This window comes from Fistularia commersonii, chromosome 5, assembly GCF_037954325.1.
Source record: "Fistularia commersonii isolate RoL2024-O1a breed Wild chromosome 5, RoL_Fcom_v1.0, whole genome shotgun sequence".
NCBI classification, from domain to species: Eukaryota; Metazoa; Chordata; class Actinopteri; order Syngnathiformes; family Fistulariidae; genus Fistularia; species Fistularia commersonii.
In genome coordinates this window covers 18,157,839-18,179,675 of record NC_141288.1, presented here as the reverse complement: position 1 = coordinate 18,179,675, position 21,837 = coordinate 18,157,839, and the positions used below count along the sequence as shown (strand labels likewise).

Here is a 21,837-nt window from a genome sequence, read left to right as displayed (position 1 = left end):
TAGGAACAGTTTCCTCGGAGCTTTATTCGCGGAGAACGCAGTGCAACGGCTTCGGCGGCACATTAGTTAACGCTCTAATGCCATCTGCGGCCGACGACGACCGACTCTAACCGGTGACCTTTTTTTGTTTTTGTTACGTATTTATGCACATAATAATCCGTTAAATGCGTCGCCCTCCATCCACCGGCCCATCTGAGGCAATTCGCATCTATTAAAAAGTCAAAAATGAAAAGACAAACTTCCCTTCGGTCAACGTTTTTCAAAGTTGTAATCAAGTCCAGATGGACACATTAAGTTCCAATCAGAAAGAGCGCTGTTGAAGGCAGGAAGTGATTGTTTGGCTACACCTGCCAGCGTGTTTACCTGCTGTTGTTCCTCCATTCAATCTGCCTGTTCATGAGCGAACCGGGGGCTGATTAATAGCGAGCAGATGCGATGAAGACCGGGGCAAATGGATCAGACCGTGCAGATTTTATGTGTTAGTTTATCTGCTTCTGTGCCTTGTGCTTTTGTATATCGTATACATTGAATTTACAAGGCATTAAGGATAATGAAGCCCTAAATGAGGGGATGAAAAGGAGCAGACAAATTAGAGAAGCTGAAAGACTATCGGTGGATAAATTGTTTAAAATACTATTTTCTAATCCTTTTTCACATTATTATCAAGAGAATTTGAGTTTTTAAAGTTATTATATGTGAACACAGGTGAGGCTAATACACAAGATTCTTTGCATATACACCCAAGAGTCCCTCCCCATTACTCAGCTGCGATCATTCGATCGAAACACACACACTCACTCACACACACACACACACATTTGCAATGCATGTGGGTTAAGGATTTTCTTCAAGTAGGTCAGGATATTATAGGACATAGCCTGATTCATTACTATACTCAACCCCTGATGTCCTGTGGATTTTGAGACGCTGCCCTATATAAGGTTAGACGCGGCCGTAATTTCTGGACTATTGAGCGCGCCTGAATATAAGCCGCACTGGCTTCAAATGAACAGATAAATATATGTGTACATATATAGGCCGCACTTTTCTATAAGGTGTTCTGTGAGACATTCACACAGAAAGATGTTATTTTTTAAAACTTTTAATTCAACATGTACTGGAAATGCTTTTTATTCCAAACAGTAGCTGTCACACGGCCAATGAAAATGATAAATAACACAAGGAAAAGGCCATCCATCCATCCATCCATTTTCTATCCCCACTTTGTCCTACTCCAGCTGATCGCTATCTTGGTCTTCCTCCTGCGCACTAAAAATGTCAAAAAGTTGTCTTCTTCGGCGTCGGAATCCGATGACCTTCCAATTGAATTTCATCGGTCCGATTTGTGACGAAGCTAAATATTTTGGCGGCGTGAAGCTTGTCAGCCCCCCCAAAAAATCCATAAATTAGCCGCAATTGTTGTTTAAGCCACAGTGTGAAAAAAGGAACGGCTTATAGTCCGGAAAATACGGTTCATTACTGATCAAACAAACGCGAGTCTAAGGTAACAACAATTAATATCAACCTTCTGTGATGCATTAATTATCCACATCATTGATAAAACCGTGTTTCGAAGGGTTGAAAGGAGCGCGGAGAAAGACTTTCATACGCGGGAGAGGCCTCGTGTCAGCCTTCAAGAATTTTTTTCAGCACCACAAAGATTGTTAAATGTTGTTTCCACGTTGAAATACAGGCAGGGCAGATAAGGACGGACCACAGATAAGAGCAAGTGTTTGTTTATGTGTGTGTGTGTGTGTGTGTGTGTGTGTGTATGGGTGTGTTTGTTGCCCGGTGATAAGAGTACGATGGGAACTGCGCAACCTCCCGACTAAATCTGACAGATATGGTGTCATTGTGAGAAAAACGGAGGTAAACACTCAAAGAAAATCCACGCAAACACACACACACACACACACACACACTTTGAGACACTTTGAGACACTTTGGCTCTGCGCAGATTTTAAAACGGCACTACAATGTGATATTTTGCATTAACTGTGTCTGATAATGCCGTTGTCCCTGAATGGGCTTTGAAAGGGCCACAATGGCGTATCAGCAGCTGAGTCCGGACTCCCGTCTATTCAAACCCGGCTGCATTTATTCTGCAGTTCACCAGATCACGCTTCTTTTGAACTTCAATTCGCATCAAATAAGATTGTTTTTTTTTTTTTTTTTTTTTATTAAACCCGTGGAAACTGTCATATTGTGACATGAGAGCCGCGCTCCCGTATTCTACCGAGTCTTATTTTTATTCGTCCCTCCAGGTATATCGAGGTTACGCAGGTGGTTGAACATATAACAAGGGAGCGCCTGTCATAAATGTCTCATTTCAATAATAAAAGTGTCTGACGCGCAATATAGTGCAGCGGAGAAAGAAGATGACGGTTTCATGACATTGAGTGGCGGCTTCTTCAGCTGGCGGCCCAGGCTTGGTCAGATGAATCCCATTGACCTTTGTCTTGTGTAAGATGAAGAAGCCGTGATGCTATTAATGCATACGACAAGCACCCCGGGCAAAGAAAAACAAATATGCAGGGCGTAGAAATAAGCTCATTTTTACCACCAGGATGTTATGATTTCTCAATCATGGTGAAAAGTGATGGATTATCCTTTTTTTTTATTATTATTATAACAGAAAGAATGATTTTTTAGGCTCTAGAACGGGGGCCGATTGCGGCCCTCGGGACAATATTTTGTTTCCCCCTGCCTGAAATCAAATCTTTGTGTTGATGCGGCCCACGCGTTCTTTTCTCAAATGCATTTGGGGGTTTAAAAAAACAAACGGGCAAGGAAAAAATGAAAAAGTAAATTTGTAATTTGAAAACAAAATGATTTTTTGGTGAAAAAACGTCAAGTGACATTTTTTAAAACCATCTTTTCTTTACTTATTTCTATTAAAACCACAAAAATGATGGTAAAAAAACACGGCAAAATTCAATAGATTGATTTAATAACCAGAATAGCCACCTTTAGCCTTGTAAACATTATACTTCCTCTTATACATGCTACCAATCAATTTTCTCATAAATTCTAGCAGAAAAAATTCCCACACTGACAAGATCGACAATATCTTTAGGCTGTAATTTCATTAATTTTCAATATTAATTCGTCATGTTTTTTATTTTAGCGGAACAGTTCATTGCATACAAACATTTTTATAATTTACCTGTTTACCTCCTTGACTCCTTTTAAGTGCGGTTTCAAGCTGACGCAAATGTGTCGAGCGTGTAAATCTCCTTTTTGATCCCGCGGGACGGACGTGAAGTATTTTCCCGTTTAAAAGCGGCATGAAGGTATCTGAAGGAGAACGTTGTTTATCTGCTCACGTTCACGTTGTTCATAGTTTGCTGCTGATACAAACTGACATAAATGATAATGCGCTGCAGAAATTGATGCAAGGCTCATATTCATCTCCTGCACTCTCACTCAAACATCAGCGTCTTCCCTGAACTGCACGCATATATTTTCAAAATCGTCATCCATCTCGTTCTGCACATACGCATTATATCCATCTCATTTTATACAAACGGTAAATGAACTAGATAGCGTTCACCTATTCTATCTATCTATCTATCTATCTATCTATCTATCTATCTATCTATCTATCTATCTATCTATCTATCTATCTATCTATCTATCTATCTATCTATCTATCTATCTATCTATCTATCTATCTAACTTTCATTACTGATTTCAAGTTTATGTTAGTGTTCATCCGTTTGCTCATCTACAAATCATCTTCTCACCACTTTTTCTTTAGTTGTTGTTCTTCAGATTCTTAAGGATGCCAGATTTAGAGAAAAAAACAAAACAAGAGAGAGATTCCACCTGTTTTGTATTTTTAGTCGGATTTCTAATCGTCAACTGTTTTCCATGCATTGTGACGCTCTGCTGTTTTACATTTCTGTATCGTACCAATTAATCAAAGTGACAAGGTATTTAATGAGAGGCAATTAGAGCGTTAACCAAAATGCAAATCAGACGGGGCGAGGCAGAGGGAGGCAGAGGGAGAGCGAGAGAGAGCGGGAAGATGTGTGTGTGTGTGTCAGCGATGGTAGTGATGGCACAGCGAGTGTGTGTGTGTGTGAACTATTGCATCGGGTTCAAGGAGATTCACTGCTCTTATTAGGCTCTTATTCATCAAAATGAGTTCAGTTCTTCCCGTGTGTGTTTATGTGCTTGTCTGCACCTGTAATAGCGTATATGCCTGGTTGTGTGTGTGTGTGTGTGTGTGTGTGTGTGGGCTATAATGAGTGTCCTTCACGGTTTTCTTTCTTTCCCCGACTCGGGCTCCTCCCGCAGAAGATGACAAAAAACAGCCAATTAGTTCTGCATGAAGGAGACCGCGTGACAACATGAAACGGGGGGATTAAGTAGTTGTTGTCGAGACAAAAGTTAAGTAGCTTGATCAGGCGGGTCTCCCGCCTGCGTCGCGAGGCCTCTCGCTCGGAGCCGATCCGGACGCGGCGAGCAGCGCCGGCTCGTCTGGGATGTCAGATTGTAGCTTCAGAGGATGCGCCGGGAGTTAAAAATGGATGAACTTCTTATGGACGAAATTGTTTTGAACAGACCGAGCAGCAGCGGCAGCGGCAGCGGCAGCGGCAGAAGTGAACATGGCTTCTCCCATGAACCTGCCAAATGTACCGCTGGTTATCTTGCGTCCACCACCCGACCCCCTTTGGACCGTCAAGCATCTGCACAGCTTCCATGTCCTTCAACAAGCCTGACTTAGATACTTCACCGCTCTAACTCCAACTTTGTTGTCTATTTTATCCTTGTGGCTTTGGGCCCATTCGCATCCAGCTTATTTTTTATTTTTGTCACCTCTATTGTCACTCTGTTTATCTTCCTATCCCTGTTGTTGTTGTTTTGGTTGTCTATTTTCTGTCTTTTTCTGTTGTCCATTTTTCTCCTTCTCCTTCTCTGCTGTTTACTTGTGGACGTCTTTTTGCTATCTTCTAATTTGTCTCTCTGTATTTATATTCATATTCATATTTATTGACGCTGTTACGCTGCTGTGACGAAAGAATTTCCCCTCAAGTTCGTCTTATGTTACCCGATATTAATTTTAAACCAATCAAATCCTGCTTATTGTTCATGTCAGCTTGACTGTCAGAGTTCACTTCCTTTTAGATTTTTTTTTTTGCTGCTTGGTGCCTCTTTGTTTTACTCTTTTTTTTTTTTTTTTTTTTTTTTGTGTGTGCCTGTTTCAATTCGACTTGGCGTGTTTAAGCGCTCCATTTTGCAAAAGCTCTGTAAAGTACAGACTGCACACACCTCTGTGTTTCCCCCGCCCGGATGCGTCTCAAGGGTTTCCTCCTGTCTCTCTCTCTTCTTGTGTCTGCACCCCCTCTTCCCCAGAACCCCGAGTGTATAACAACACCTGCAGCGCACACACACACACACACACACACACACACACACAGCCGTCAGAGACTGTTGACTTGCGACTGTCATTCCAAGCAGCCATTTCTGATGTAAGAGGGGCGAAATCAAAGGTTATCATCTGTCAGTGAACGTATTAAGACCCCTCTCATTTCCTGCTCTTTGTAGCACTTCTACATGCGAGGCAGGCTTCCTTTCAATTAGACGTCATGAATACAGATTCATTCGGCTGGTAAAGCCAAGGGGATCATGCATAATTTTTTTTTTTTCTTCACATTTTCACAATTGCAATATAATGTGCCCTTTTGTTAATTGGACCACAAAAACTGTATGTACGGTCGTATTTAAATAGGGAAAAGAAACGGAATAAGACGCGAGAAACACCGTCCGGGAGTCAAAAGGTTTTACATCCCGGTGTAATCCGGTTTTATTCAACACCTACTCGGTAGATTTCGACATTTTTTATCCTGAAGTGACGAACGCCTTCAGCCGGCGGGGTTCATTCATCACGACAGGGCCAATGTGTCTGGGTTTAACTAATAGGCTGTGCGTCCTGGACCCGCCGCGGATGGCATGGGTTATGACAAACTGCATCAACAACACATTCATTACCCTCAACATCCTAGCAACCAAATCACAATTACCGCAATCCAGGAGTGAGCATCCAACCCCGCCGCCGCCGCCGTGCTCTTATTCCTCGCACGCTGCGCCGCCAATGCATAAATTAGCCTTCTTTTGTCACACTAGGGGGCCGGCGGGTTGAGAATTAGCTCGGTTCATGGTGTGTTCCGGAGACGGCTGCAGAAACTTCTGGACTGTCAAATCAATGGAGGTCATTTTCGAAATGTTTTCTCGCGTCTCGGGATCCACACGCTGTTTACTTTTTTTTTTGCACGTGCGCGGATAGCGGGTTGACGGTTTTTGCAGCGCCGGCCCGGCTGCCGCCTCTGCGCCGCGCCCTCCCCTCTGTCATTAGATCGCCATCAATCTCTCATCTGCCATTAAAACAACACTCGGCGGGCCTGGCGTCCCATCCTCCGGCCCCCTCCACCCCGCCGCCCCCAACACATACGACCAATGAGTTTGAATTAGACTCTCGGGGGTCGCCGATTAGACCCACATAATTCACCCAGATGGCCGAGTTCACAAGGAGGTTATATGTTAGTCCATTATGTAAGAAAACCACATTCTGCGAGCGATTCATGCAGACAATACAATCAGCGGGATTCTTTATCCGTATTCTATATCTTATTGTCCCGGCAGAGAGACCGAATCCACGGTTGAATTTTCTGTCATCTTAAAAGGCTAGGCTTGATTTTTAAACATTTTTTTGTGCACTAACCCGCTACCTCATCCCTATTTTGCACCACCTCATTCTCTCCATTCTCCAGGACACCTGACTCATTAGCATTTCATTGTTTCTACCCACATTTCCTTCTGTATACCTGTTATTTCTATAGCCATTCTCTGCACAAGGAATTTTTCATATTTTTTAGATTTTTTTTTCTATTGTTTATATTCTACATTGTCGTGTTCATTTATATCCATATCCTCTAAATGAATATTTTCTCTATTACTATTTGCATGCTTTTCTACTCCTTAACGCTGCGCCGTGGGATCAATAAAGTCTATCTTATCTTATCTTATCTTATCTTATCTTATCTTATCTTATCTTATCTTATCTTATCTTTTATTTGTGTGTTAGTGACCCAAACACTCATTCAAACAACAAATGTTTGATTTTTTAGCCCTGCTGTTGTATAGCGACTGCATTTATCTGAGACTTAGACCCTTTATATATCTAAGTAGCTCAATAATAATGATCCATATATTCGGATTTTGCTGAATTCAGATTCAGATTCGGATATTCAGAGGTCACGCTAGGTATTATCCTGCGCCGCATTAGGAAATATTTAGAGAAGCTTTCGTCCCTTACTGTGTTTTAATATTTGTGTTAAAAAAGTCCTTTCTTGGGCTCCATTTGGGTCGGCATGCCATCTTTTTCCCCTTATAACTACTCCCTTATAACTTCTATTTGAAGTTTGAAAATAAACCTAAAAATAGAGGTGTAAGCCGCATTAAATAGATAAGTGTAAAGAATAATTGATTTATTTTTGCACCCACTCACCCTTTTATCATTTGCCTTGAAGTGCACCGCGTGGTAATGACTGTGCGCAGACTTCCCAGTGTCTCCCGCCTCACGTTTATAATTGCGGTGATTTTAAGAAACGACGAGCGAAAACGGAAAGGACAGGCTATTAGGATTTAAATTATAAACATGAAAATGAAGGAAAAAAAAAACACACAACAAAAGAAAAGAAACGTAGATTGCCACCCGAGACCGAATAAAACACCAGCTTAATGCACCCGTGCAAAATTGTATAGATCGTCGTTGCTCGAGGCACTTTCTATACTCATAATTATGGAGCGGTGAAAAATGCCTGAATTAATGTCAGAATTATGAATATGAAATATAGAACCCAAATGTAATGAGCCGCTCCGCCGTAGCAATAAATATGTGGGATAAGGTTTATCTGGAAATGAACTTTCAGAGCTGAAGGCAGAAATACGGGCTCCTTTTCTCCGGCGGCCACCCTGGCGGAGGTTCGGTTACAGACAGAAAGAGTTATCTGATGCCGGGGCATAATTAGCAAAAACATGATAAAGCTTGGAAAGTGAAAACATTTTACTGGGAAGCAGGGAAATTAAAGATTCATATGTCTATCGGTTCCTTTAAAAGCAGCCCAGAATGTTAACTTCACATCATTCCAACTTCCAACCAAACCTTTGATTTTCTTATTTTTAGAGTAATGCATGTTTATGCTGACTGGGAGCACCTCATCTGGCTGGCATTATTAATAACCGGCGCTTCCTCGGCGGGCAAAAACAACTCTCCGCGGCGCACAAGCGAGCGCCGCTCAATGAAAAACACTTTCGTCGAGCAAAGATGGTTGCTTTGTTAAGCCCGAGACACAAAATCAATTCGGTGCCATTTGACCCGCTTCAATCAGGACTTCCGCTCGGCGGCCTCGCAGCCGAGGCCGGCGTTTGACGCGGCGAACGGCGTCTCGCAGCCGCCTCGCGCTCGTCATTAGAGCGACGATGATTACCGACTCGGTTCTTGTAATTTTCAGACTCGGGAATCTCGGATTCGCTGATTAAATCTCAGCGTTGTGTGTCGAAAATTGGTTGCGAGGGTCGCGGTCGCGAGGTCGCAAAGCCTGATGATGAGGCCGGATCTTTAAAAAAAAAAAAAAAGAAATAAAATAAAAAAAAAACGGAGCTGTGCGTGACCCGTATTTGGGGTTCTCCAACGAATCTCATCCCCGCATGGGTAACCATAATCAGATACGGCGGCCTTGAAAAAAAAAAGGTAATGGAACTATGCCATTAATAGTGTGTTTTCCCCAAACCGTCAACAACAGGACGGCCATTCCACTCTGAGCATTTCGTCCTGAGGGCATTCCCTCATACCGACACAAGGCCTCACATCCCACGGTTAATGTAATCATACTCCCTGCTATGCAGATGGTTAAGCGTTATTCTATCTGTAATTGGAGTGGACGCGAGGCTCTGAGCGTGCCTAATGACTAGAAAACCCAGGTCGGTTGAAGTGGGAACCCAACCCCGCTGCCCCGCTGCAACCTTATCTCGCTTTAGGCCACCTGGACTCCGAAAAAACCTCCCCGTGGGGTTTTTAAATGAACTTGGCGGTGGGATCTCGACAACGAACGGAGGCATTTCAGTAACGGTCTTATCGGCAACAGCTGCATTCTTTGCGACAAGGACGGCCGTTTTGCGAAAATAGATATGACACATATCTTCCGATGCTTTCTTGTTGCGTGACAATTGCGTCAGGAGATGTTTGCAAGATTTTTTTTTTTTTTTTTCCCACTTCATTGATCAAACAGCCCACGTGTGCACTCTGTTTATGTGTGTGTGTATGTGGCATCAAATTCCTACAACATATCCGTAACAGCTTCAGATGGCCCTTCATAACGTCTGTCTAACCTGACAAAACACAGCCGGCGGCGACTGGACATGAGGCGGATTATTGGGGTTTTCCGACACAAAATTGGCCGCCGACTGCACAGCAGTGTTTCTCTGGCAGCGCGCGTGCTGACGGCGTTCAAAAAAAAAAAAAAAAAAAAAAAAATCAAAAATTCTCTCTCTCTCTTCCTCATTTGCTCCCCCAGACACACTAAAGTGCATATTGAATGACAGCCTGCCTCCACGCCTCTCCCAGCCCTCCTCCCCGTTACCATCGTTCTCTTCTCCGGGGTGTTTTCCGGCGTGCACGGGGAGCCCGATGGCTCCTCGGAGGGGAAGGGTTACACCAAAGTGTGTTAATGAGTGAGGCTGAGAGTGACAAACCGGCGGTGAGACAGACAGAGGCAGTGGTATGGAACAAAGTTGAGACGGCGTCTGGCGACTGATAAGCGGCGGAAAGGGGGAAAATAATGTAAAATGATATTAAATAATGTTAAAATCAACCTCAGTCCCATCTCCTTCCTCTTTTTGTCTCCCGCCTCCTATCGTCTTGGCCAGGCCACTCGGCTGATTAGTGGGTCTGGTAATCACCGGCAGGCTGATAGCGGCTAATAAATCATCTCATTGGGTACTAAGAGCTTGAATGGCAATATTACACGGTTGTAAAAAAAATAGATAAAATAAAGTAAAACAATAAAAACCTCTGGGGGACATTAATGTGTGCAGTTTGTGCAAATATGCATAAACACCTCTTAAAATCACTTATGTGTGTGTGTGAGTGTGCGCTGTTGCATCCTGAGCTTTGTCTGCAGGGGGAATTGGGTGAAGGGGTGGGGGTTAGGGGGGCACAGGGAGGGAGGAGTGTGTGTGTGTGTGTGTGTGTGTGTGTGTGTGTGTGTGTGTGTGTGCGCCCCCCCACAGAAAGGGCCTTCATTCTGGGGCTTATCAGAGCCAGCGCAGAGGGGAACTGTTGGCTGGTGGAGCGAAACTACTTTGGTTGCCGCCCCTTTAATGCCGGTTCTGTCTTCTCCTGACTTTTAACTCCTGACCCCCTCCGATACGCACACTTAAAAAGATTTATATATATATATATATATATATATATATATATATATATATATATAAAATATACAAAGAGATGCATTTCGTGTAAAAAGTAAATGCTAATACAGTTGTCTATCTTTTAAGCCTGACCGCCACACTTGGATGTTTCTGTTTCTGAACCTCACAGCTTCATGCAGATATAATGCATATAAATACAATTACACCACCAATTTCCATATTCTAAACACGAGCGATAAGGATGATCAGCAGGGGCGGTTATTACCAACCAACAAATGGTTTTTTTCTTAATCACACAGACCCTTATATTTAGCAATCTGCTGGACTTTAAATAAAGTAACTAATGATATGCTTCCAGTGTCTGGAAGCCCCAGACCTGAGCCAGTAAACATGAACTAAAAGGGATTTGTATGTTGACAAAAACTAAACAAACGTGAAGTTAAGCTGTATATCGACTAAAGGAGTCAATCTATGGAATGATTGGAAAATAGAAATTAAAACTTCCTATAATTATTATTACTTAGAAATATATACTTGGATTGTGTTTTTGTAAACTGCCTATTGTATACATGACGTACACATTTTATTCTTTTCTTAATTTCTAAAATAGGTTGACAAAAACCTAATTAGATAAAAAGCCGACGCCTTTCATTGTTGTTTTTTTGGATTTATTTATAATTTACTGCTCTTTATGTTTAAATATCATGTGTACATCGTCACTCACTTATGTGTGTATTTCATGCAACAAGTGGAAAAGACCCAAATAAACTCAATAAAGTAAAACACTACGGTAAACCCACGAAACCGAATGATCGGGTCTTTCCTGTTTCCACCTTTTTTGGCCAGCGACCACGAGGCGCGCCTCGCCGCAGGCCGCTGATGAGGCCATATGTACCCCTAAATCATGTGGCACCTGCATTATCGCCGTACCGAGCTCCAGTTTGCACCGATAACTGTGATGAACGGCATCACGTGATCCGAGTTTGGCGGCGGCGTTCATTTCCCTCGTGCGAGGTTCGGGGAGGAAAAAAAACTGTAACGATTTAATAAATCATTAATTCATTTTTATTGGCGCTTAAAACTTTTTGAATTTTTTTTTCTTTCACAAAAAAATAATCATAATATGCAAATTAATTGGCGTATGCGGAGTGTTTTAACTCTGCTTTAGAAATGAGAAAAAAATATTTTTCTTCTGACAGGGCATGCAATAACACGTATGTGATGTAAAAATGCTAGTGTGTGTGTATGTGTGTGCATTCAAGAGAGACACAGATAGAGACTTATCAGGTGGAATTACATTCACGGGTGGAAAGGTCAGACGAACAGATCTGGATGGACAGGTTGAAGGTTTGTTCATTCAGTTGTTTTCTCAGAAACTCAAAAATCCCAACTGAGACGGAACAATATCACGTTCCAAACAGGTGTTGCGCTTGTCTGCTAACTGGATCGTTGATGAATGGGATTAAATTCATACCCAATATCCCCGGTTGGTCAACTGCGGCCCATTTACAGCCCCGAACACATCAGTCTGAGCGGAAACCCGGCAGCGGAAGATTGCATCGGTTTCCATTCCATCGCGCTCACAAGCCTCGACCGCTCGTCGGATGAACAAGACCGTTCCTCGTGTCGTGCGATATCTGCGTAAAAATGCTTTTCCCAATCGCCGCCGGTTACGAAAACCAGCTGATGTAAGCGATAGCGCTGATACATTTCACATCGCTATCTGGACAGAGTTATGGTTAAGGTCCGAGGAGGCCATATGGAGGTGACGGCTGTGTGTGCCCGACCACAGCTTCCCCTGCATGCTGTGGCAATGGAGGGGTGTCTGTCTAGACCCTGTCATGCTGTTAAACAGGCTGGACATGTGGCAAAGCATCTGTCTCTGGAGGAAAAGAGCCACGGCGCGCTGGGCCAGTCCTCCACCTACACACATTTGAAATGACCAATGGTAAAAAAAAAAAAAAAAAAGAAAAAAGCAATAAGTGGTGTCTGCAGATAATGTAATACTAACATCAGCAGAGAGGACCGTCTGAACCTGACCCCGAGGTAGAAGTATGCAAATTAGTAGTAGTAGTAGTAATGATGTTATCCGTTGGATTTCTGCTTACCTTGCAATCATTTTTCCTTTTTTTTTTTTTTTTTTTTTTTTTTTTTAAGCGAGGCTTAATCTAGCTGCTTCCAGATCTTTAAAAACCATAATGGATTTCTGAAAGTCACCCCCCCCCCCCCTCCCCCCGATCGGTATGCACACGCTGTTGAATCCATAGACTCGGACAAAAAGACAGCGTTTCGACAAATGTAGCATCTTAGCGCGTTCTCGAGCGGAGCAGCCGGCTGTCCCGAACTTCTGCTTTTGCATTAAACTGCGATTCTCGCATTGAGAACAAACAGGTTCCGAGGAGGGAGATTACATAGAGATTAGTCGGCTCGTGGGTATTTCACAGATGAGAAGCTATTGTCGGTATTGTTGTGTATAATAGTGATGATTTGGGTTGTACTGCGGGACAAAACATGTGTCCGCTGAGGCTCTGAATGCCGGAGGCATCGGGACAATTTAACACAGCCACGAGCAAAAAGGAACAGCATAGCAATTGTCGGAGCTAGAATGGAGTCCTGCAGTCACACCAATGCAAGTGTAGGACACACACACACACACACACACACATACATACTCACACACACACACACTGAAATTCACCAATGCAACTTTGAATGTAAATGGTCTGACAAGAGTCATAAATCTTTCGGTGGCCGCTGGGCAACAGGGCCGAGCAGCCAGCAGTCCTGTTGAAATTGCGCAGCTGTGAGAACAGAGATAGCCGCCGCGGTGCGGGAGACACCGAGGCAGACCCGCGGGGCCGAGCGCTGAAATTGGCTTCCGAAAAACGCTCGCGTACAGTTTTCAAAATGAAAGATGCTGAAAAGAATCATTTCAGCTGCTTTGATACGTCTTTATATTCTCCTTTTTTCACAATGCCATCATCTCACAAACATAGTGTGTATTTTTAAAAAAAATAACTCACCAGCGATCGCTGGGAACAATAAACAGTGACACTGCACATTTAGTGCTTGTCTATAAATAATAAATGCTTCTTGGATGACATTGTGAGAACTCAAGTGCACAGTGTTGCTGATGAGCTGTCAGACTCTCCCGGTGCGTTTTCCTATTCGCCCGATACTTTTACTTCACTTTATCCTACAGTGGGATACGTAATTGGTTTTAATGCCTCTCTCCCTTCGATCGCTCAGTTCCCCGATGACGCGCTCTAATCCGACAGTTTGTTCCAAACGGATCTTTTTCCGATGGTTCCGTCTCATCCCAGCGCGCCAACAATTAGTAGTTCGGGATGTACGGAGCAGGGGTTGAGTTAACAATGCACAGTCTGTGAGGGTAAACGGCATAGATTTGTGAGTCAGCAAAGCTAGAAAGCATAAATATTCATTCATTAGTTCATTAGTTCATTTTCTATACCGCTGTCCCAGGTGTCAGAGGCGGGATTCACCCCGGAGCGGCAACATGTAGAGATTCACTCTCGTTCTCACGTCAAATGAAGACCAACAACCGTTCACCCTCTCGTCAGAAAATATGACCGCACCTGTACGGATCGGATGTCACTTTGGTATTTACACGTATAGATTATTTATATCGTCACTTGGTGAGAGGTGGAGTTCACCCCGGACCCAGTCTCCACTCACTCTCGTTCAAACCTCATTAAGAGATGCCAAAAACATAAATAAATCATATAAATTAATTTTCCCGCCATCACTTTGGCCAAATGGCAGCTAATCAACAGATTTTGATAACCGTATTTTCCGCACTATAAGGCGCACCTTCAATGAATGGCCTATTTTAAATTATTTTTCATTTATTATGCGTACCGCATTATAAGGCGCATACAATAGAAGCTACATGCGTTATGCATCCACTAAATGGAGCTGCGGTAAAGGGAATGTCAACAAAACACTCAGATGAGTAGTCAAACTTTATTAATGGAATAGAAACTGACGTTCTGACAGCCCCGCTCACTCCCAAATCAAGTTTGTGCATTCACAATACGGTACCGTATGTACCGGTAGCTCTTACCGGTATTTGCACCGCCTTCGTTGAAAACAACGTATTTCCAACTCAATTTGTTCAAAGCCTTTCATAAAACGAAAGCACCAAGACGGACCGCCTCTAAATTCATTGATGTTAAGTTTGCGTGTTCGTCCTCTAACTGTAGCCATCTTGGTTTGTTCCTAAACTCTGTTTAGTCCTCTTTACTTGGCGCAGGTCATCTTGTTGCTTCCTCCACTTCTGCACCATTGATTTGTTGATGTTAAAATTCTCTCGCTGCTGCTCTATTCCCGTGTTCTACTGCATGACTGATCGCCCTGAGTTTCAACTCTGCGTCATAAGCGTGTCTCTTGAGAGCAGACGTTTTGGGGTCTTTACACACACACACACACACACACACACACACACACACACAAATGGCAATGAAAATGCACGCTTCGCTCAGTCATATATCCCTGCATGCATCGCGCGCTACTTCTTCTACAGAGGAAATGGAGTCGGCGGCTGCTTCCTGTAGTTGCGAGACCTATTGCGGCTCAAAATTGATCCATACATAAGGCGCACTGGATTATAAGGCGCACTGTCGGTTTCTGAGAAGATTCAAGGCTTTTAGGTGCGCCTTATAGTGCAGAAAATATTGTACTTTTTTGTCAAAGTTGGAGGTTCAAAAATAGTTGGTGGTGACACATCTGGACGGATAGACAGCCATGCTGCTATTCAAAGTAAACATTCAGCCTCTCATTCACGTGTCATAGAAATCAGTCATTCCCACATTCACGTGCATCGGCCTCACGATCCATGATTTTCTGAGGCGGTTAAGGAAGATATCCACCAAGAGTTGTTTGGAAACAGCAAACAAATTGGAGGTCACTCCAAGTTTGTCTGCCAGTTTTGAGCTGTAAGGGTTGCCATGACGCCAAGATTGTCAGATTCATTTGATGAGAGAGGAATTGAATTGGGGGTCGGGGATGATCACTGATTGGATGTCAAGTTAATATTTACATGTATATAGTGTTTATATCTTCACTGGGTGAGAGGTGGATCAATTGCAAAGACATACAACTACCGATACTCACTCTCTCATTCAAATGTCATATAGAAACACCAAAAACATAAATAAATTATATAAATTCAGTTTTGCCCCATCACTTCAACCAATTGGCAGCAAACCAATGGGAGATTTTGCTGACTTTTGTGTAAAAGTTGGAGGTTCAAGAATAAATAATGGGCAGATAGATAGCCATGTTGTTATTAAAAGTAGTACCTGTAGTAGCAGGTAAAAGCAGGAGGGTTCCTCCCAGTCTACTTCCATCGGTCTCAATGTCTAGGTTTTACACATTAGCAGCATCCCTGAGGTTTCTCTCCTTCTAATGAGAAGCCGGCGTCCTGCAGGGCTGGAAGCGCAACAGTACCGAACCACATCTAGAATCACGTGTTTGCCAAAGTACAGAGAAAGAAATTACTCGAAGGGGGAAAAAAACAACAAAAACAACCAAAAAATGACAGCTGGAGAAGGAGAAAGCTGGAGAAAGGATGGAGAGTAACATTATCTCTGGTGATAAAAGAGAAAAGAGACAGCAGGATTGTTGAGGAGTCTGGATTTTTTTTAAGAATCCCTTGAGTTTCTGGACAAAGTCACACTGACACTCCAACTGCCCGGTGAGCTTCCCTCTGTTTTTCATGTTTTCTCTCTCCGGTGTAATGAGAACTGTAGGTGTCCGCACACACACACACACACACACACACCGTGTTTAAAAGGAAGCGACATGCTCACACACACACACAAACGCACAATATTTGTTGAATGGATCAGTAGTGCCAGGACACCAACAGAGTGCTGCAGAAATAGGAGGAAACCATAAGGGTGCTAAATTTTCTTTTAATGTCCCAGCCAGTCTCCTCTCGGCTGCATCTGCTCCCCTGCGATGGTTGGAGCCATCTTTGAAGTCGACTGTACTGTAAGACCGACCGGCGGTGATGTTTGCGAAGCAGCCTGTGGTAATGAGCTAATCGCTTGCCGCTGGAATTTCAAGAAAAACGCTCTGATTCGAGGAACATCACTCAGTTTCTTTGCGTTTCATCTGGTCTCCGGGCTCGCGCGAAGACTCGTGAAAAGCTTTGTGTTTTCTTCGCCCCCTGTTAACGAAACAGAGGAGAATCCAAAGAAGCTCAAAGGTGCCAAAAATATCTCGCTGGGGAAAGATGGAGATTCAAGATCTTCGTATTCAGCCGCTGCGGATAAAAACACTACCAGGGTTGTTTGGCTCACTCACCGCTTTTCTTTCGTTCTGCTCAATATCAGATTTTTAAAGCATTTAATAACATCTGAGTTTAAAAGGGCTCCGCTAACGTCCTGGTAAACAACAACAAAAAATCCAGTTGTGGTCAAAAAGCACCAAAATCCGCCAATACCTCAATCTGGTTAGCTGAAAAGTATCTTGATTCGGGCTGGAAACAGTTTTGGTTATTCCAAACGTTCATTCATTCATACTCTCATGATCAAAACTGCTTAACCTGCAGTCCCCTGCAGAATAAGTACATCTTAAACCAATTGCAGATTTGATCTATTTCACCTCTATTTCACAAGAGGTCCTATGAAAATCCCCGAAAATCCCCAAAGACGCCCCGACGAGGACGGTGCCATAAAAATCAGATTAAAATCCCCTCATATGCAGGTGGGGCGGTTAAAAATACAGTTTTCTCATAGATTTGATACAACCAACAAACGATTTCGTGGCACGTAACTGACCAGATCCTGCACAGGGCCACATAAATATACCATGTAACTATTGTCCATTCATGTCACTCTTGCTCATCTAAACTGCACTCGTCCTTGCACCTGGACTACGTGAGTTATGCAATAAACCTGCACTCGAATGTTTTATCAGCACGACCAACACTGTTCCTATAAAATAATGTTTACAGATTATAACAGTATGTATATCATCACCATTATTTATCATCCATACATGTCTAAATGCACGTATTTCCAATCTAAAAATAAATGTAAAAAATCAAAATTAAAAAAATAAAAATAAATAAATAAAAAATAATAAAATAGATAATAATGATAAGAATAATTTTAAAAATCCCAATCAAGAGATCATTAAAGTTCATCTCATGGCATCTCATATCTACATGCACTGCGGACAGCAAAGTAAGAATCTCATTGCACAGGGAAACATGTTTTCCCCCACTGTACACATGACAATAAACACTCTGAATCCTGAATCTCGACGTCTGGAGAAATACAACCATTCGCCCTCTTGTTCACACGTCTTGTTGTGACATTCAACCATTCATATGTAAAAACACGCATTCTCCAATGAATGCATGTTTTGGACGGTGGGAGGAATCCTGGACCGCCCCTTGTAGGAGTTGAACCCGGGACCCCCTTGCCCGAGCGTTAACCACCTGCAAGTCCGACCAAACAAGCTGAATATTGCCAAATACCAAGATTGAAGCTGCCGTAGCCCAGATTTTCACCAGATCTCACTGCAACACGTGATATTAGTGGTTATTATTAGCAGCCTGGCAGTGACACATATCCATCCCCCTACAGGATGGTGACAAATGACAGACTTGATAAGAATCAGCTCTCTTGACGTTTTGTACACTGACGGATCGATCAGCGGCGGTTTGCCCGCGTGACCAATTATCGCTGCTTTTCCTCGGTGGGTCTGACATCGAATGGTTTCTCCCGCGACGTCCTTTACATTTTCTGATTCTGATCTTTGTAAAGAGCTCGGAGACGACACAGCGAGCCGCCTCGGTGGAGGCTCGTCGTCCTCCCCGCAGCGGACGTGAGTTACAAATAGCAACTCTAACTTAAACAAAGACAGAAAATTGGCTGCGTTTTAGATTCGCTATGGCGACGCATTGTCAAAATAATATTTATTTTTGAACGGTATTTGAGTCGATGCATTCATATTCATGTCTAAGCCCTGCACAATTGTTTTTATCAGTAAGAGCCAGCTGGCCGCCATTAGCTGGTTTGCTAATCAGTGTCACGCAAATCATATCAAATGGGTTTTTAGACCATATTGAAACGGAAGAATGAGTTTGTTGCACTGTCTGAACTGGCAAAATAATTATAAAGAATATATTTTAGGGAGAATTTCGTGCACGTGGACACCAGAATCAGCATGGCGCACGGAGAAGACGCTCTACAGTACACGCCTTTGTCTCGTTCAGTGTATTCAACAACAACAATGGCCTCTGAGGGTTTTCTTTAATTGACATGGTCTATTTACTGCCTCCCAGCCGTACGGCACACATGGACATTCGGTCATTTCGTGTGATGGAGGCCGGGTTGGATGGGTTTGCAGTGGGAACGCCACTTTTCCGCATCATTTTGGAGCGTCAGACAACTTTTTTAAAGTTGCTCTTCATCCGTGCTCCAAAGACAATGGTCATCCTATACGGTACATTACATTTCATGACGCGCACATGTTCGGCAGAGCCGCCTCATTCTCTCCGTGCCCGTATACAGTTTCCCCGCCGTCTGTAACAGTATAAGATACTAAATGATGAATGAATTCTCGCTGCCGCCGGCCTGAAGTTTGCCTTTGCTGCGCTCAGCAAGAGAAACCGAGAGCGTGTTTCCAGCATCCGGCGCTCTCTTAGCCGTATTATTCCTTTAAGAACGAGCCGACAGCTGCGCTGCGTACGCTTTTCCCTATTTTCGTGACATACAAGTTGCTGCAAAATGGTCAAAGATCGCGAGCAGTCGTCCAGCGATTCAAAACTAACAACAGTAGAATAAAAAGTGAGTATCAGCAGCTTCACACGTACTGACACCTCCTCATCTAATCATCACATTCAGAAATTAAATATTCACCCCATAATATAGCACATAATAACAATTCAAGTGTTTGCATGCAGGGGAATCTACAGCTGCCATAAATGGCGATTGCATGAGAGAAGTCAGGGGAAACGAAACAGCGTTAAAGTTGGCGAGGATGAAAAGGCTTTCAGATGAACAAAAAACACGGGTCACGGGAGGGAAAGTCCGTTTCTGACAAACAACAGGGCAAAAAAGAAAAAGAAAAAAAAAAAAGCAAAAAACAGCACAGCAGATTTGCGGTTGTTGTTAAAGCCGCGCTCCTTCTCCAGACAGACGCAGACGGAGGAGATGTGATGAATTCCCCCGGAGCCGGTGCAGGAAGAGGAGCTGAGCTTGTTCTCACATCTCCTGCTACAGAGGAGAAATAACTAGCTGTGCTCACTTTGATGGGGGAAGAGCAACACACACACACACTAATCACACACACTTTGCCAAGCTGCTTGGAAGTAACTCATTTTTTCAGATTTATTACTCTTCCCCTCCATCTCTTCCCGGTTTTCCAGTCTCTACTTTCTCTGAATGACTTCCCTCCTCCTCCGGTAAACCCGGGATGTGCAAACACACTTTTACCTTTCCTGATCAGCGCAAAAACACCCAACTCTCACCGGCTCTCCAATCATCCCCACCCCGATTACCATGATTATCGTCCGTGCCGCACCTTATTTTACCCACCGATGATGCTCATCGCCTCCATCGACCCCCCCTTCCTTAAAGTCTCACTTACCTGTGCAATTTCGTAGAGCAGTTTGTAGTGTTCCTCCCGTTTCTGCAAGGTGCACAAATTGCAGCCCATTCTAGTTGTCAGGGAAACAGTGCAGAGTGCCTGCTGGCGTGCTTGCGCGCTGTCTGCTGCGTGTTTGCGCTCCCCCGGGGGCGAAACGCACTCGGGCTCCTTCTCCTCGGCTCCCCCGCACCACTCTTTCTCATTCGTGTATCTTCAGAAATCCCTCTGTTGCTCCCACCACAAAACACACACACACACACGCACAGCCACGTGAATCAACTCGCTCTTTTTTTTTGTGTGTGTGTGCGTCAGTGACAGTGTGTGTTTGCGGGGAGTGTATCAGTGGTGAGATGAGTAAAAGCACCTGGATTCTTTCTCCCTCTTGCCTGTCACTCCTTCCCCTGATCCTCACTCGCATGCCTCTCCACTCTGTTTCTACGCCACCTCCTCTCTCGGTGTGAGCGCACATCCCCGCGCACACACACTTTTGGCTCGGGGAGACACACCTCCTCCTGTGGAAGGCTGCCTATACATGCCTGCTCCGACTCCGCTTCATGAATAGACGGCGTCCTCATTGGCTGTTTGAGGGAAGGGGGCCGGGAGAGGAGGGTGGGGACTGGTCTTATCTTGGCCGGATCCAGTATCTGATCATCAGTGTTCCCGGGCGCAGTGAAGGACAGGTTGCAGGTTCATGTGTGTTTGTGTGGGATATTCCACCCGAATCCATCTGTGTTTGCACTCAGACCCCCCCCCTCCCCCCCCGGTAGACCTCCCATCTTCTCCACCTTCTCCACCACACCAGGAGAGATGCGTGTCGTCGGCCTCCCCTTGCACGTGTTTGACAACCGGATTTGTCAAGGAAATCAATCTTAATTCGGATTCAATCTGGTCATTACAACGGCCGGAGGAGCAGGGATTCGGCAGCTTCTATGGATTTACGGTCCGTGGGCGAGAGTCGCCGAGCAGATGCTCTCTCTCTTTCTTTCTCGCTCTCTCTCCGCTCTGACAAGGGCACTGGACGGGGGGCCGACACACAGGAAGAAACACAGACCAATATTGATCGGCTTCAAATGAGCTCCCGGTCCAACTGGCCCCTCGGTGCGCAGAGGGTGGACGCGGGGGGGGGGGAGAATCGGACATTTAAATGCCGCTAAGTCGAAAAGAGCTTTCGATAACAACGCGGAAGCCGAGGTTGCCCGGACCATGGAGGTGGAGGGCGCAGATGCGTCTTATCAACAGCGGCGCAGGAACCTCGAACACGGCGGTTCAATCAAGGGCGTCGGAGCAGATCCAGATTCTGCCCCCGAGATAACGCTTAACCCCTCTCGCGGTGAATGGTCCCGTCCCTTTCAGATGAGGTCACCGCTGTTTCTTCTGACCTCTAACGGCGACTTGTCAGGGGTGACATCACCGGCCAATGGACTTTGAGGTTCCTTTCTCTTTCATTATTGTGTCTGGGTTGCTTTGTTCCCGCTATCGGGGTCAGACACTCCTCTCCCGATGTGTTTTTTTTTTAACATAATTGAAAAGGATTTAACAAAAATCACAGCCCTGCTTCTGGAAATGGCTTTTCCAAATAATTTAGACAAATTCAGACCAAATAATTCAAAACTGGCGTGCCGTAGGGGTCAGCGATCATCCTTGGAACTGAACATTTCTGGTTCAATTCCTGGTTCCTCCTTCCTTGTTGAAGTGACACCCCTAACTGCTCCCCTGGCGCTGTTCCTCAGCCACCTTCTGCTCACAGTACATCCACGATGGGTTAATTCTCGC

General features: G+C 44.2%; 1 protein-coding gene across 1 annotated transcript in view; it reads right to left on the bottom strand.

Annotated features, from left to right (window-relative positions):
• pdzrn4 (PDZ domain containing ring finger 4) overlaps nucleotides 1-20,512 on the bottom strand; it is a 40,742-nt gene extending 20,230 nt beyond the window's left edge. The window contains exons 1-2 of the mRNA XM_086147107.1: nucleotides 20,429-20,512; nucleotides 20,065-20,289 (exon numbers count right to left, since the gene is read on the bottom strand). Coding sequence (XP_086003233.1) covers nucleotides 20,065-20,133 — 69 coding nt within the window. The 5' untranslated portion in view covers nucleotides 20,134-20,289; nucleotides 20,429-20,512. The remainder of the gene's footprint in view (nucleotides 1-20,064; nucleotides 20,290-20,428) is intronic.
• Nucleotides 20,513-21,837: the final 1,325 nt, after the last annotated feature.